We start from the raw sequence: 17,616 nt of genomic DNA on the forward strand, positions 1-17,616 counted from the left end.
AAGGTCAGTGGAGGGGCTAGAGGGACCATTTTGAAGAGTGACTTGACGCGAGGGAAGACCAAAATGTACTAGGCCAAGTCGTACACAAGGCCTTAACATCAGTTGTTTGGGAAACACCTTCTTGATTGGTGGAAATATCGTTACGAGATAGGATATGTTTAACTTGCCACCAAGTGGGACATTTTTCCCAGGAGTGCTCGATAAAGAAGAACCTAGTGGCTTCTAGTGGAGGGAAAATGTGGGAAGGAATGGTGGAAGGCCCCAAGGAACAGGATGTGTGTTTGTGATGTTGAGAGCTGAAGCTGCAAGCACATGTAATCTCATCTAAGATGTGTGTTTCATAAATGGCAATAATGTAAGTGTTTTGTTTGACTTTGGAGTAACATGCTCCTTTTTGTCTTATGCATGTGTGGATAAGTTGGGTTTACATTTGAGGGAGTTAGAATTGGAATTGGTAGTTTGCATTCTAGCTTCAAGACAAGTAAGACTACTTTGGTATGCATAGCATTTCCAATGGTGATCAAAGGACACAAATTCAAAGTCAACTTGATTTGTTTTCATTTGAAGGGCTTACACATGATATTGGGGATGGATTGGTTGTGTATGGGAATGACAAAAATATCCATGCCGACAGGTATCCGGGATAAAATCCGCTACAGGAAGTGGATACTTCAAACGAGTACCCACGGACAATGCGTAACAGATAATTTAATACCTAATTATAAACTAGGCAGGTGCGGAAATCATACTCCATGTCCATACATGTATCCATTACCCAAAAAATATTAAAATTAAGGTTAAAATATATATTTGATCCTTATTTTCGTTCAGTTTTGTCATTTCAATTCTAATATTATTTTTTTTTTCAATCAAGTTCCAATTTTCTTTAATTTTGTTTAATTTGGTCATTTTTTTTCTAATATCGTTTAAATAATTAATGGTGATGAACAATGATTGTATTGGGTTGTGTAGATCATTGACTTGGATTGGTCAAAACCTTTTAAATGAAAAACGTAAGTAGAACCCAAACGAAAATTAGTCAAATATATTGAATGATTAAGTAAAGTTTGGACCAAAACCTCGTCAAATCTACTCAACTTTGCCAAGGATTCACATGGATTTGCAAAGGTGACCCCAAGGGTGAGGTATCGCCTTGAATGGATGTGTGCATTAGGATGTGAATTGCCTAAGGTCACGATAAGATGACACTTTCCAAACTCTACTAAGTGCAAGACTTATGTAGATGAAAGTACTTAGTGAATGAGAGTTGATGGAGGTCACTTGTGGTTGGTTGGGTTGTTCTCTTCAAAGTATACTACATATAAGTCAGATCATAAGATGGACTAACATTGTCACACTCGATGGAGTACTGTTTGGTTTGAGTCCAAGCCTTGCTCATGTATGGCTGGTAGGGCGCTAGACATCGTCTCAAGTCTCCCTAGCGTGACAAGTACATGGTCTCTGAGACTTGCTCAAGCCTAGAGGTGTCAGTTTGGCCAATGGCCCATGGGCCAATCCCAACCCACTCTTTGTTAAGCCCCCTCCCCCCACCCCCCCAAATGAAGTAGTAAAAAAAAATTCCAGCCCGAGTTAGGGCCAAAGTGGGTTCGACCATTAAAATACTTTAACTAATTATTAAATGTAATATTTTGAATCTAAGTCAAAGATTAAGTCGAGCTGTCTTGGGCTGGCTAGAACCGAAGATTGAGACTAGACGATTTGGCCAAGAAACATTTCTAACAAACGACTAAGACATGCTTAGTCCAGCCTAGGCCCACGATTGAGACAAGACGACCCAAACCAAACCAAGTCAAAGACTAAGATGGGTCGGCATAGGCTGACATCCGAGAAGGGTCGATCGGAATGGAGACGGACTAGCCTGTGACGAGCGGAATGGACCAGTTCGGGCCAAAGGCTGAGACAGGTTGGTACGAGCTCACGATTGAGATAGGCTAATCTGGGTCGAGGGGTAGACGGTTCACCCCGAGCCGACGAAAGAGATGGGTTGACCTGGGATGACGGCCGAGACGGTCTAACCTGTGCTTAAGATCGATATCACCTATCTCGTGCCCAAGGATGAGATAACCCAGCCCAACATAGTTCAAGATACACGTACAACACATAGTTCATATAACCACACCTCATAAATATTAGCCTTTGCAAAACTAAATTCAAATGATTTAATTTTTACGATGTTAGTTAATTATAAAAAAAATAATCTTCATGAAAGAGAATAGAAAAACACAAATGAGGAAAAAAGAAGACATTATTCAAGAATGAAAAAAAAAGAGAAAATAAGGGAAAAAAGTAAACAATTTATTAAGTTAAAAAATTGAACAAATGGTGGTTTATGATTATAAGTTTAAAATATAATTAAGTTATATATATTCTTTGTAATTTATAAACCTAATTATGAAAGTCTAAACTAAAATAAGAAAAATTAAATTCATAAACCTAATTATACCGGTCTAAGTTAAAATAAGAAAAATTGGATTGCAAGAAAAATTCAACACAAGTGATAATTGCCAAGAAAAAAAAAAGATTTAATGTGCTTCACAAACTTAACGTCTAAGATCTAAAATATTTAGTTTGTAGTTACACCATTCATTTTAAAATAAACTTAGATCTAAAAACATTAAAATGAATTTTAACTAATGAATCAACTCGATTCACCAAAAATTCAAACCTAATTAAATTTAGAAATTTTTAATTTTTTTAAATATTGATTGAACTAAATTCAGTTAACTTAACCTACAAGCTAAATAAATTTGAACTGGATAAAAGATAGGTAAACTCCTAACCACTAACAACAACACTTTGTTAGCTTTTTATAATCATCTTTTATAAGTTTTTATTATAATTATTTACTAAAATATTGTTGAATAGTTTAGATATTTAATTTATTTCTTTATCAAATTATTTAAGTTGATACTTTAATTTTCAATTACTATCTTTATAATAATATTAGAAAAATTAGGTGAACAATTTGACCCACTAACATAAAAAAATAAATCGAGTCAACTCATTTTCATTATATGACAATAACTATATCAAATAAAAAAATAAATATGTTTTTGATCTATTAATTTTCAGTGCAATATTGCAATTGGTCCCTTTTTGAAATTTTTGTCAAATTTAATCCTTTAACTTTAAAAATGCGTAAATTTAATTATATTAACCAAACTTTGTTAAGTTTATTTAACTAAATTCACGCATTTTTAAAATTAAAAAACTAAATTAGGATAAAATTTTGAAGATTGACTAATTTTAATTTTCACTTAAATTTAAAAGACAAAAAACATTTTAACCCAAAAATAAATTACAAAAATAAAACATTCATAAATAAATCAATCCACAAATCCACGATCACAATGAATTGAGTTGAATTACAAAATCTCTCACTTACAAAAAATAAGTTGAACTTAGCTTATTCCTTTCTAATCCAAATTGTGCTAAGCCAACCCGTGATAGCTCTATCCATAAATCCAATTAAGTTCTTTTAGTATATAACAGAAGCTAGGCTTTTGGCTTCTGCACCATGAATCCACGACTCCAACAGCGTGACTCATCGCCAAAATCATAATAGCAGGTCGAAAAGTGCTAATTACCAGTTAACTCTCGCTGGCATTAATTGCGTTTCCAATAAAGAATTTTGTGAACTACAGAGTTTCAATCTCCACAAGTGGACAGGGAGCAAGATTCTACTGATAGCATAACGATAGGAAGCTTCTATACAACAAATTTAAAATCCCACATCATATTTTCATTGCCCAGATGTTAAATGTCCTATGTAATAGGAGGATAAGTTGATACAACTAGCAGTTAATATTAGAGGCTAGCAAAGTCAGCATGCATTGAGTTGCTTTTCTTCTGTGTGGATAAGCCATGGAAAACATAACAGGAATCAAGAAACAATTATGCAATGTAAAGCATTGTGAATTGGAGATACCTACTCTGAAAGAAGATACTAGACAGTTCATTGATATGCCTACATAGATAATAATAGATGCTCAAACTTATCTGTGTCTATGGAGCCTGGGTATAATACTAAGGTTGACCTAGTAAAAGTTGGAAAGAAGGGTGGAAGAGGATGTGGGTTCAATTTCTTCACTAACATTTGAGAGATATAAAGTTGGTTTGAAAGATTTGAAAAAGAAGGTAAAAGAGGTTATGAGTTCAACTTCCCCACTAACAAAACTAACAACAAACATTTGTCGAAAAAAAAAAAATAAAACAAGGACAAAATTTTCGTTGACCCAAAGGAATTTCACTGACATGGTCCGAACCGATGACCTAATAAATTATACTCATTCTATTGAAATTCCAAGAGCTTTCATGAGGAAAGCATACTCATATGCAGTTTCGTCACATTGAGCATAGTGACCACCTTCGCCAAAATGCCCTCCTATCATACTTGTTTTCATGATGACACTAAGAGAACAACGAGGGCAGGTACTATCTCGTACTTTAGCAACCCATTTTGCACCTTCCCAAACTCCAACCCTGAGAATGAATGTCAAATACTAACATCAACATTATTGAAGCGATTAGAAGTTGCTCAATGCATAATAATTAGGATGTAAAGTATGCATATCAATAAAATTGTGTGTGTGTAGATGATTCGAAGGAATTAGATTACCTTGAATCATTAACTGCTGCCGTAACCAAAACTGAAGGAAAACAACTGTTTGGAGGAATGTTGTCATAAGGAGAATAACTAAGAATAGAATCCAGATTTGATTGTAGCTGAGGATTTCCGAATTCTTCATAGTCCAAAAGTGTGAGGGGTAGAGTGGGATCCAACAATGTGTTGCATATATCAAGAAATGGTACCTGGTGTGTATAACCCATCCAATTATGAGGGGAAGGTATTTAAAGGTATGCAAATGTGAATAATGTGAACTGATAAAATTAACTATCAGCTATAAATAAATAAAAAATGAGTGAAATTATTTAATTTAGTAAATATGACACTCTATTTAATTGATACATAAAATGCAAAGCACACCCAAATCTATATGATAAATGTGCACGAGAGAAGACATAACATTTTAATTAATGGACATCTAATTAATAGTGTAACTAACATAAGATAATGTAAGTAGCTATATCTAATGATATCTTAACCTATCTAACACATTTTGAGGCTCACCTAGTGAGATATGATTTCAGATTATCAAAAGCTAATTTTGGTCCTCCAGAGGTTATTTTACAAAGTATGTTATTTATTAAAAAACATTTGAAATTAATTCTTCAAATCTCAAGGTTCTTCCTCTCTAAGTAACCTTGTATAATATATTCTATTTCGCTAAGGGTTGACAATTGTTGTCTTCTGAATTCTGACAAAAACATTGCTACGAACGAATTTCAGCCAAACAGTAGAGACATGGTACTAATTGATGGGATTAAATTTGAAATAAGCAAGATGTTTTCGCACTGCTCACCATCTCTGAAAAGCTCAAAAGCAAATCCTTCATTTTTTGTTACAATCACGATTATATTAAACTTACTTTTAATATAACAGCACGAAAGAGTTGGGGACACATATTCACAGCTGCACCAACCAGAAGGCCGCCTGCACTCCACCCAATAGCACAAAGCAGATCACTCTGAACATAACCCTTATTAACTAAGTAGTTGCCACAGGATACAAAATCAAATATTGAATTCTGTTTGTTTAATCCACTCCCAGATTTATGCCATGAAGGACCTCCACCACCACCACCTCTGTTACAACACAGGTTGCCGCATAATTAAAATTTAAAAACATAAAACTTACAAAGAACATAATAAAGTTATCCCATTTGTCATGGTCAACAGGGCCATAAATGTAAAACATGTATGCAAATCATATGAAACAAGTCAGTACTCATAACAGGCCGACATGAAAACTAAACTGTAGAAATAGATGCCAGGTAACCAACCTTACATCAGCAAATGCCAGTACCCAACCACGGTCCAGTATACTCAGGCGATCTGAACACCAGCTCTTATCCAGATCTTCTCCGTACGCTCCATAGCCTACTAAGAGTCCAGGGGATTGACCCTTCTTCCAGGATTCTCTAGAGTACACAATAGTTAGTGGAACCATTACGCCATCATTGGAAATAACTTCCTCCCTCTGACAACAGTATATTTGAGAAAAGTCCTTCCATCTCTGTGAATTAAAATTCGTGGCACATTCTTTCTTATCACTACATGCCTCGTGAATTGTACTCTTATTTAGCTCAAAAGTTGGGATGGACGACCAACCAACAGAATCACAGTTCACTTCCTCTTGATGCACAATAGAGTATGTATGTTTTGACATGTCATAGTCAACAACTAAATCCGGCATCTGTTCACTCACCCAAAAACCAGAGAAAATGAAAGAAGCTTCCAAACTAAAGAAGATAAATCATAGATATAATACTTCAAAAATATGCATTTCAACGAAATCATAAAAATTAAATGATAACATTCAAGATAGTAATACACGTTTAATTAATTAAAATTTCTTCTAGTAATTACATATGCTCATTGAGTAGATTTGAAATGAGCCAATCTACAACAATTGATTCAATTAGTAATGCCAAAAATTACAAAGTCTGGAGCTCAACAATTATCACCCAACGCACTATCAAATACTCAGCTCGCACAATTATAAACAAATAGTATTTATAGAGTGTCTCCGCAATATAGATTATAAAGGGAAATGGTAAAATATTATGAAAAAATCTGGAAGGACAGGAATTGGACAATGCAATTGCTATTAAATTCAACCACGGTCCTACTGTTCTTGCAAACAACTTTAAGCATACAACAAGAAAAAGTCTTAATTTTTTAATATATTAACATTTTACCGAGAAAGTAAGTGGCAAAATTCAGTTAAAATATGATATTTATTGGGTGCTTAACAAATTGATTTTCCTTAATTTCCCTCATTATAGAATCGTTTCTTTTGTATACATTTTTTTAACTGATTTAGGTTAGGGATGGAAAATAAATCTTAAATATGTCATTTAATATTTTTTTAATGCTAGGAATAAATTTGACTCTATTAGTTGAATCATATTCTAAGGAATCAAATGTTATAGTTAAATCTTTAGACTTTCTAGATTCAAGGAATTGATCCAGAAGGATTCTTGAACTTTTCAATAACATTGAGTACCTGAATAAATACACACACACACAATTATTAGTATTATTATATATATAATTAGGAGAGTACAGCAAAATGGAATAGATGAAGTTCAATCTCAGTACTTCTTATAGTTGTTATTCCTAATTTGCCAGTATTTGCTTTTGAAATTGAAATTGGAATCATGTTGAAACACTATTTCATGTAATTTTTACTATAAGTCAGATACAAATTACGATTACCGTAAGTTTGTAATTTGGGCTTATATTCTCTTTATTATAAATACAGTACCCTATGTATTTTATACACAAGGGAGATTACTTTTATACCTATTTTTCACTATATTCAACACTATACATTACAAAGCAGGTTAAATTAAGCATTGTGTTTAAAAAGAAACTTTGAATATAATTTATAATCAAAAATTTCAAATCATGTTTTTAAATGGATCATGGGAAACCATGCAAAGCAAAGCAATAAACACACACCCAAAAACATATTGATAAACTTTAGAAAAATCAAGATGTGAATTCTTACACATGTATTCAGCACCATCCACAGAACACCCACAAAGTTCAATATCAGTAGACTATTATTTGTAAAATCTTTACATTCACATTTACAAACAACACGAATTATGAAATCATCTGAGTCTAAAAATTGTGTATTGCATGCCTAATTGTTAATAATCATACCACGGGTGATGAAAGAACCACACGGTAAACCATACTGAGGAAGTCATGATTTGAACCTGGACTGACGCTGCATGTATTTGATGGCAGAGGAAAGTACCATGGCTTCAGGTCTTGAATATATGATTGATGCTACAAAGAAATTCAAGGTCATATGTTAATATATGTAGGTTTTAAATTGGAACAAAAAAGTTTATTTATGTTTCATCTTAATGAAACTTTGTATAGAAAATAAGCATGGGTACATTCCAAGGTCAATTGCAAACTACTGCCAAAGAAAATGTCTAAATAGTTCACAATCTCAGGAAATCGATCCAATCCAATGAAGTCCATCAACCACTTTGGAGTTCAACGTTCATATTCAAATTCATCAACCACTTTGGAGTTCAACATATGAAGGCCCATGAAGATGATTATCCACCTCTCATCAATGATCTTCCAAACAAATTCATAACAATGAAAATACCAGTAATGTTAAATTGGAAACAACTACACGAATAAATGGTTAATTTTGAACGAAAAAAGGTTTAGAATTTTACTTTTTCTTAGTATTATTAAATTTATATTTAATCTTCCCTTGTGCACAATCCATCTTGTCACATATGAAACCCATTGTGGGTTTTATATGTGAATCTAGTAACCGAAAGACCACCATGGAAGGGACAACAAGTCTAAGGTAAATGGCTACATTCTTCCAAAAGTGACTACCTAATATTACATTCTGAACTTTTCTCCCCACAACTACAATTCCAAACTTGCTTGTTTCCAGTCTTCAAAGCTGAACAAGTTCATGAACAATGTTTTCAATTCAGGAAAGCAAGCTAGAGTCTGATATGACATGGCAAAATCTAGTTATACCAGTTTTATCAAGTCTCTTCCTTTTGTAAACTTCTTCGATGGTTGATTAGCATTGCTTTATCATAAATGGAGGTGGTCATCCTTCTTCCCTTCTTGATAGTAAATTGATGGACCTATAAATGCTTCTCAAAATCTTCAAATATCAAATCAATGCAACACATAGCATGTGGAGTCTAGTACAAATACTTGCAATTTTACATCAACAATTATCCACCAGTGTTGAAATTTGCAGCATTATCAAAAACCATTTACACTACATTCTCTTCTCCTCTCTAACAAATTCCATAGCATCATTCCGCATCTTAAGATGTCTGAGGTAGGCAATGAATAAAGAAACATACCTCCTTTATGGTTGTTCACGAGAAAGTTAAAAATTGAATGCCCTTTTTTTTTCTATTCACTCATAAGACATAATTGTACATCGTATTCTCTTCAATTCTTCCCTATACTCTTTAAAGATAAGATCAATTTTATGCACTACTTGTTTTAAAAGTTTTTCTCTAACGTCATAATAAGATGGAGGTTTATAACCAACACCATATCTCACAATTTTTCTAAAGTTGGATTTCTATTAACATTGAATGGAATGGCACTTGTGTAGAAAAATTCAACAGTTTTAGCCTCAGATTTTTCCTTTATCCCTTTTTTGTACAATTGATTTAAAGTAAATTGTACTACTACTACTACTACTGACTTATTTGGATTCTTCACCTTCTGTTACCATGGCAAATGGCTCTCAAATAAAAGTTAATGGCATTGGTCAAACACAGTCTTCTTCTAATCTTACTCTAGATTTTGTGCTTTAGATTCCCGGGTATCCTTTTAATATATTCTACATAATCAAGCTCACTCGCACTCAAAATTACTCTGTTCTTTTTGCTAATATTTTTGTTCTTACTCAGGATAAGCGTATCGAACAAACGATTGGAGCAGGACATGAGTCTCGATGATTATGCTATCTGTCACAATCAGTTGCTTGTATCTCCATTGTGTCTCAAGCTCTTGGACATCAATGCTTAGGTCATCCTAGTTCTACCAAAATGTGTCTCATGCTTCGCGGTCTTCTCACAGATCGTCTTTTCAATGCGAGTCTTGTCACTTACGAAAATGGACTCGTCATACCTATAGTACTCGAGTTAATAAAAGTGATTCGTCACCTTTTGTTTTAGTGCACTTCGATAATTGGGGTTTTAGTTTGTACAGTTTATATAGTCATCACATGTAAGTCATTTTGTACAGTTGTAGGTTTTAGTAATGAGTTAGTTAGTACAGTGTTTGTTTGAGTATAGCTGTCAGTAAGCAATGACTATAAACATTTTTGTACTCACGTTTAGCACATTTAAGCCCAATTACTTAAAACTGTTACTGCACCCAAAGAATAAAAAAAAAGGTGCCTCTCTAGAAACAACCCTTATTGCACCCAAAAAAAAAAGTGACTCTGTTAAAACTGCCACTCACTGATAAAATAAAAGAGTGACTCCCTCCCTTCTATATCTGAGAAAAACTGCTACAACGTGACTCCCTCTCTTCCCACAAGTGAAACCCGTCTCCCTTCATTAAGATGTATTTAGACTGTGCTCTTCCATCTCCAAAATACACAAATTTTCACTTTTTTTTTTCAGTTATTTAATGATGTATTATTTTATTTCATATATTGTGAAGTTCAATTATAAATTTTGAGTGGCATATAATGATATTTTGTGTGAATATAAATTTCATAAAATTGTAGGATCTTATAATCCGCGTTACTATCTTCTGATTTACGATTTATATTTTCCTCTCCGATCTTGAGTAAGATCTCGATTTTGACTACCTTTTCAGTGTGATGTGATAATTAAATTTTCAGTTCATGTTTAGTTCATCCTCTCTAATTCTATCTTCACTTTTGTTCTTCTAAGAAAACTCATAAACTCGTACAAGTTTGCTAGTTGACCTGTTGGTTTGATGACCATGTTCGTATTCACATAATACCATGGTTAGTTTAGGAAATGAGAAGATGAGAGGCACTGAAATTCACTATATACATGTAGATGGTGCATAGCATACATGTCATTGCAACATAATACAATTTAATATCTAATGGCTAAACTTGTAATACATGTATAGACACACCAATACAGCAATTCACATTCTGGTTTTATGGCCATTTCAATTATAATCTTCAAAACATTTCTACATCTTCGTTAAAGTACTACATTCTATTAGCATTGGTTAAACATGATACACCCTGGAAGGTAATAGTGACGAACTTGTTCGTGTCATCATATTGGAGTATCTTTTATGTGGTACGCAGGGAATATTCATCAGGATCAAATGGTTTAGATGCTATAGAGGTGAACAAGAACAAAATATGAAGGCATAAACCTTTCATTTCAGTTATAAACAAAAATTCCTAATAAATTGAAATTCATATACCTTCGAATCAACTTGCAAAGGAAAGTTCAATGAGCATAGCCGGGGAAGACCTTTCTTATTGAAGAAAAGAACCAAATATCCATTAAAAATGTCCATATCACATATGTCCATGTCATTGTCTGGAAGGATGATATTCTGAAGTTAAATAAGCATAATGAAGGGGATTTAGAGACAATTCACACACCACTCACAGATAACATAACTAAAAATTTGGATGTATAAAACTAATAAAAAATACCTGCAATTTAGCTGACTCTATATCTTCAACCCGGCATCTAACCAGGTAATAACCTTGACCAGACCACTGGGATTCAGGAGTAGGAGCATTGGTAAGAATATAAAATAAACCAGAGTGGTGTTCCAAAAAGTACTGTACACCGGAAGTACGATTACATAACTTCTGTAAACCATTTGATGGATTGACAGAATCTATAACATAAACCTGTGATAAGAATCAAGATCAACAAATCACTAGAAAAGAATAATCTCATTATGTATTCGTAAAACAAGACAAGTAAATCCCTTCCTCGGATGAAGTTCTTGAGTTTGAATTCACTGTTATGAATTTCCCATCTTTCGTGCTTGTTATGTCCACACAAAAACTGGAATCATTTTCAGTAAATACTGGAAATTCATCCAGATGGTCATATCCAAGTTTTCTGCAGAGAACCCTGCCATAATAACATGACAGTTAGGATAGCATCTTACACTGAAACCCATTCTTTTTCCCACCACTGAAAACTAACAAATGAAATCTGATGATAAGACTTTGCCTGTAAGGTCGCTGATTTTCATCTGATTGAGTATAAAACAGAGAGCTTGCATCTTGAGCCCATGCCAAACTAACAGCACCATCAACTTTTGATTTTGGGTCTATTAATCCACTTCTGAGGTCTTTTACCTGAAGTGTGTATCGTTCCCCACCAGAAATATCAAGTGTGTATGCTAGGTAGTTGTGGTCAGGTGAAACTCTGCATGTTCCAACATTGACATACCCTACAATTTTAACTATATTGTCAACAATCACCAATAGGAGAAAAAAGAGAAAGAATTTAAAGTACAATTTGAAGAATGAGTACAAATTATCCCATGAAGGCTGGCCAAAGGACCAAGCTAGCTGTAGATCTTTAATATTCAAGAGAAGCAAGTTTAATTAATCAAAGATGCCAAGCTTGTATCTGTTTGGATTTTTGCAATTTTACAATTTCAACAACAATTATAGAAGAAAGTAAACTGCTACTTGACTAACTCCATTAAAATATGACAGAGTAAGGATGTCATGTTTCTGTCAGATACCCGTCCTTTATTACTGATAACTTCCTTTCCCCAGCTATTATCGCTGATTTTGAAAAGGAATGAAAACTAAAAATAAATGGTGAGACTAGAAGGCATACCATATTTCTCTGCAAGTTCATTCCAGTCAAGTAAAATCTCCTCCCTTTTTGATCTTGTCATTCCATAGTGAAAAACAAAATTCTTCAGCCAACCAGTTTTCTTCATTTCCAGCCTCCTACAAAGTACAGGATATTCCTTTCCCTCTGGAATATACTGGTAATACATCCTGAGAAAGAGGAGGTGAAAATGAAATCAATTAAACTTGGAGTCAAAGTAAATAGAAACGGTACATTGCTGTAGTTAGCGGAGGTCCCAGAACTTGTTTGTGTATTCATTTTCTGTTTTCACGTTTTATTACAAAAGTGTTACCTTGTTTATTTGTTTCTAATTTTCAAAAGTTTGAACAGGAAAAAGTTAAAACAATTTTCAATTATTTTCTGTTTTCTGGGATCTTAGACTTTTGAAATCAGGACATTAAGAGAAAACAATGGCGTTTAAAGTGAGAGCAGAAAAAGAAAACAAAAGGAATTCTTAAACCAAATGGTCCCTTAGTTTCAGATTTTTTACACCGCTAACAACAGTCCAACATATGCATTTATATTAGTTCTACTATTCACCAACTGCCATAGTACACAAAACATTCAGCACGAGACACCCAATTCTTCCACCTCAAGCAACACATGTGGATGCATATCAGGGGAAAGAAGGCTATCTTGAGAATAAAAGAATACATCAATAGTCAAGATTAGATCCAAGTAAAATCATTTTCAGTTTTTCATGTATAGTTGTATGGTCAAAATTAGTTATTCTCTCCTCTCGCATCCAAAAAAAGAGAACAATGTTATAACATTTGCTAATATAACACTAGAAAAATCGGGATATCAATTATCTTACATCCAAAATCGTAAATAAAACCTATCAAAAGCAAAAATTCGTCCAGAAATATCTTCTCAGCTCTGACATCTCATCACTAATCTACTTCATCTTTTATTTTAGGATAATTCACTAATTTAGTCTCTAAATTTATAAAAAGAAATAGACTTTAATTCATATGTGTTGTTATTGTAAATTTTTTATAGGCTTAATAACCCGTTTTCTAAGAAAGACTTCTTTAACACAATCTTATTAGTTACTAAATTTATTGAAAACTACAAAATCATGAAAGAAAATCTTTAAGCAGAATTAGACTCATAAAGTTTCACCATTTTCAATAAATTTCAAGTGATAGTGCGTATTCAAAAGAGGGTGTAGCATTTCTCAAAACTTTAATGAAATCCATGAATCAGAGATCATGATAATGATAAGTTTAAAGATAATGAGAGTAGAACTCAACAAACGCATCATACATGGCAATTGTACATCATAATTGGTTCGAGAACGCAGTCAAAAAGTCAATGGATGGACTATTTTTTCAATGAGCATTCCTTAGTGCATTTGTGAATTAAAATGATATTATCATAACTTCACAGACTAAGTTAACCTATATTGGTAATTTCAAAGATTAACAAGGTGCATTATACTTTACTTTTTTCATAGATGAATAAAACAAAAAGAAAAAGATGGAGAAAGGTGGAACAAACCAGGGTCCCCAACGTTCAGGGGGAGTGGAAACGGTGGGCGGTAACCGTGCTTTCATCTCAGAGGACAGAACAGAACGGAGTTTGAGAGTGTCAGCCATGAAGCCATCGGCGTAGACGTTTTCGCGGTTGAGATGCTTTAACAGATTCGGGTCGTCGCTGTTGGACATCCAGTGATATGGGTCCTGCCACGTCTTACCGTGAACCGACACCGTGAATGGCACCTTCTTCGGAGACGGCGGAGCTTGCGGCGGCGGCGGCGGCGGAGAAGAGCTTCTCCGCAGGCACGCGGAAGAAAAGGAGGAAGAGTGTGTGAATATGATGGTGCGGCATGACTTGATGAGTGTGGTGTTGGAGTGGCCAAGTGCGCGAAATGCCATGGAAGAAGTTCTCAAATTCGAACTCGGTCACGTGTAGTTAAAAGTAACCATCACATTAGGGTGATTCATTTGTTCTCAATACAACATTTTTTAGTAACGAGCTACTTCTTTAAATCGATTTTACAATGCAACTAAAAAATAATTATAATTGCAATTTTTTATCTATGAACATTGTCCATTATATTTCCTCAAATTCAATTGAATTTTCTTCTCGTTTATAGTTGAAAACATCGTAAAACTTATTGATTGAAACTTTATAACAACGTGATAATTATGAATGTTGAGATTCTAAAGACATCCAAAGAGACATTTAGCACTTCTTTCAACATAAAAAATGCAAATTATAACATATATTTTCAAAAGCATGCGTACATAATCCATTTTGATGATCAACAACCTCGTTTCATTTTTTTATCAACAGCAGGTCATTCCAAATGTTATTTAGTACACGTTTTTGGTATCATCTTGAGTAACATCTTTGATACGAATGTTCAAACAACTTGAGACCAATAAGAAGAACAAAATTTGAAGGTAGAAGATGATACATATTTTATAAGAAAAGTTAAAAACAAAGTTAAGGTCAACGCATATGTTGAAGGTAACTCTTCTTACAATGCAGGATGGATAACTATCAAGTCACGATTTCCTCTATCATTTTCGTCTTTTCAATTTTTAAGTCTTCGATCTAAGGAGGACAAACACTTTTAATCTTTTATTCCTCAACTTCGATATTTAAACTTAGTTGTTGATCTCAAGTGGTGGAGGTATCTACAAAGACACACAAATGTTCAAGTTAGTATCATATTAATAGTTTGTTCTTTGAAGGATAATTGATAACATCCCATTTTTGTTAGTTTTGCTTTTATAAAAATGACTTGTTAGTCTTAATAAATTTGTTTTTATATAGTGTTAGTGGTCAAAACGCATGGCTTAACTTAATGCCACGAGGCTAAACTGAAGCACGAATGGCTGACCTAGCTAACATATCTTGAGGAGAAGCTCTTATTAGTTGCACCTGGTTTGAACGACGAAGGTAAGCTAGGACGCGATGGAGGCTCGAGAGCAAGACCACCAAGAGAAGATTGAAGAATGGCAAGTTGGTGCACATACGGGAAGGAATCTTAGCCAAATAAAAAAGTGAGTTAGGTGGCCTTGGGGTTTAATTTGTTGGCTGCAAGAGTAGAGCGCGAGGTCGAGGTTTGTTAGAGGTTTTTATCGATATAAATGGAGAGAATCAGGTTTTGGAAAGGGGGATTCGCAATGTTTTAGAGGGTTAGGCAAGGATTTAGTTTTTCTCTTTTTTTGTGAGAGAGAGCCATTATAAAAGGTGAGGGTTTCTTGTTCCGGTGAGCACAAAGTGGCCGACGGGATTGGGACTCCTTCATTGTGCAAGGCATCTTTGCTTGGTTCAATCACGAGCACAAAGTGATCAGGGAAGTTCAGAGTAAAATTTACTTGTACTATTTCATTTTTTTATAACTCTCGTGATGTTCGTTTTCCATTTGTGATGAAATACAAAGTGCAATTTCTACTTTCCAGCTTTGAGCTTTATTTCATTTAAGTTTAATCTCTTTTATGCCTTTCATATTTTACTTGTTAGTTTCGTTCCTTCAATTTTAGTTTATGCTTTCAAGTTTTCGATTCAGTTTTGTGTTGATTTTGCACATATTTTTGTGTTTTCTGATGGAGACCATATGACCCCAAAGTAGGATAGCTTTTCGAGAGGTCTTCTGAAGTGCAAAGGAGTTTATAGTTATTCATTGGAACAATTTTAAGAATGCACTTCCTTTACTATTTTTTTTTCATTTCATTCCATCTAGTTAATGATCAAATCATGGCATTGAGCTTATCCCATGGCTCTAATTTGTGTTTTAAGTTGAGTTAGTATAAATATTCATGCATATTTCTATTTCATATATTTGCTCAACTTTTAGTTCCAAGATGTAATAGTAAATAAATTTAGGATAATTATATGCATTACATAGTTGATTATGCATAAGTAGAGTCAACATCTAATATAGTGTCAACTGCATTTTTGCTTTTGCTTCATTTTCCCCATTTGCATTGTTTTTATTTTTTTAGCAAGGGTAGCTATATAATCTAAGCTTAATACGCACCATTTCCATGAATTTGACCCAAGTCTTCTTCCTTATATTACTTTAAGGGGAAACTTGGTTTTGTTGGCCTTAATGCGACTAGAGGCAATCTAGCAGTAATCTAGTTCATAGAAAATTCACCCCTTTACCGTGGGTGTTTACCAATTTATAGCATTTCTTATTGGATTTTTACTCTTCAAGTGATTAAGGGGGCCCAATTATGCATAATCAGGATTTAGGTTTTGCTTTGTGTCTAATCCCTGTTTAGCTATGTTAATCGTTGGTTGGTTTCTCAGCCATGTGAGCCGAGAAAGGGCAATGGAAATATTCGTGAGGTTGAGGATATATTTATGTTGGAACTGTTTTGCCTGGTTAAATAGGTTCAGGGTATGCCGAGAGGCCAAATTGGAGATGTCATGGTATTTAATGGTTAGGTGATTGTGTAGAATGTTGTCTAATAGTTGAGTGAGTTCAGCTTTGTGTCGAGAAGTCGAGAAGTCGATGAGCTAAGTAGTTGTGTAGTATATTGCCCCCCAAACTCAAGTAAGTACACAGATTCTTGAAAGAAAATCTCTTTCATTGCCTGGTTCTCATCATATACATACAGTATACTAATATTTAAGCAAAAGCAACAATTGTAGAAGTCTAAGTCAAGACCTTGAAAAAAGCATAAGCTTCACGAGCCCTTTCCACCACCACCACTAATATCAATTGTCCATGTTCTCTCTCCAATGCTTATCATGGTGTTCACAATTAGTTCTTATTTTATCACTCTTGACATCATGTGAACTATGTTCGATGAGTATGACATGCTACAAACTCAGAAGATGGAGAAGATGACAATGTTTTTGTTTAAGTACATGTGTTAGAATATGTTGCAATTATTAAGCTTTCAAAAAGCCTCAAGACTATTCTCCATATAGCTTGTAGCACCTTCTCAAATAAACAATCCAACCCTCATCTTCTCAACATTTGTTGCCTTCCAATTTTACACTTAATCAACGATTGTCACTACCAAATTCACCAAAGTAGTGATGTCGAAGCTACCTCCAACATTTATTTATGAAAAAAGGGAGAGAACATATATTCTTTGATGCATAGTGTAGTATATAAGGTAGTGTAATCTTCCATACTTTTGTATAA

At 34.0% G+C, this 17,616-nt stretch overlaps 1 protein-coding gene across 1 annotated transcript; it reads right to left on the bottom strand.

Annotated features, from left to right (window-relative positions):
• Nucleotides 1–3,368: 3,368 nt before the first annotated feature.
• LOC114174083 (protease 2) lies at nucleotides 3,369–14,449 on the bottom strand. Its single transcript, XM_028058832.1, has 11 exons — nucleotides 14,001–14,449; nucleotides 12,480–12,646; nucleotides 11,859–12,081; nucleotides 11,612–11,756; nucleotides 11,324–11,527; nucleotides 11,086–11,220; nucleotides 7,816–7,944; nucleotides 5,925–6,337; nucleotides 5,511–5,727; nucleotides 4,640–4,833; nucleotides 3,369–4,503 (listed from the first exon to the last, which is right to left on the bottom strand). Exons 1-11 carry the CDS (start codon nucleotides 14,375–14,377, stop codon nucleotides 4,308–4,310), a joined length of 2,400 nt encoding a protein of 799 aa, XP_027914633.1. The 5' UTR covers nucleotides 14,378–14,449; the 3' UTR covers nucleotides 3,369–4,307.
• Between the last annotated feature and the right edge of the window lie 3,167 nt (nucleotides 14,450–17,616).

The sequence above is a fragment of the Vigna unguiculata genome, chromosome 2 (assembly GCF_004118075.2).
Source record: "Vigna unguiculata cultivar IT97K-499-35 chromosome 2, ASM411807v1, whole genome shotgun sequence".
In the NCBI taxonomy this organism is placed as follows: Eukaryota; Viridiplantae; Streptophyta; class Magnoliopsida; order Fabales; family Fabaceae; genus Vigna; species Vigna unguiculata.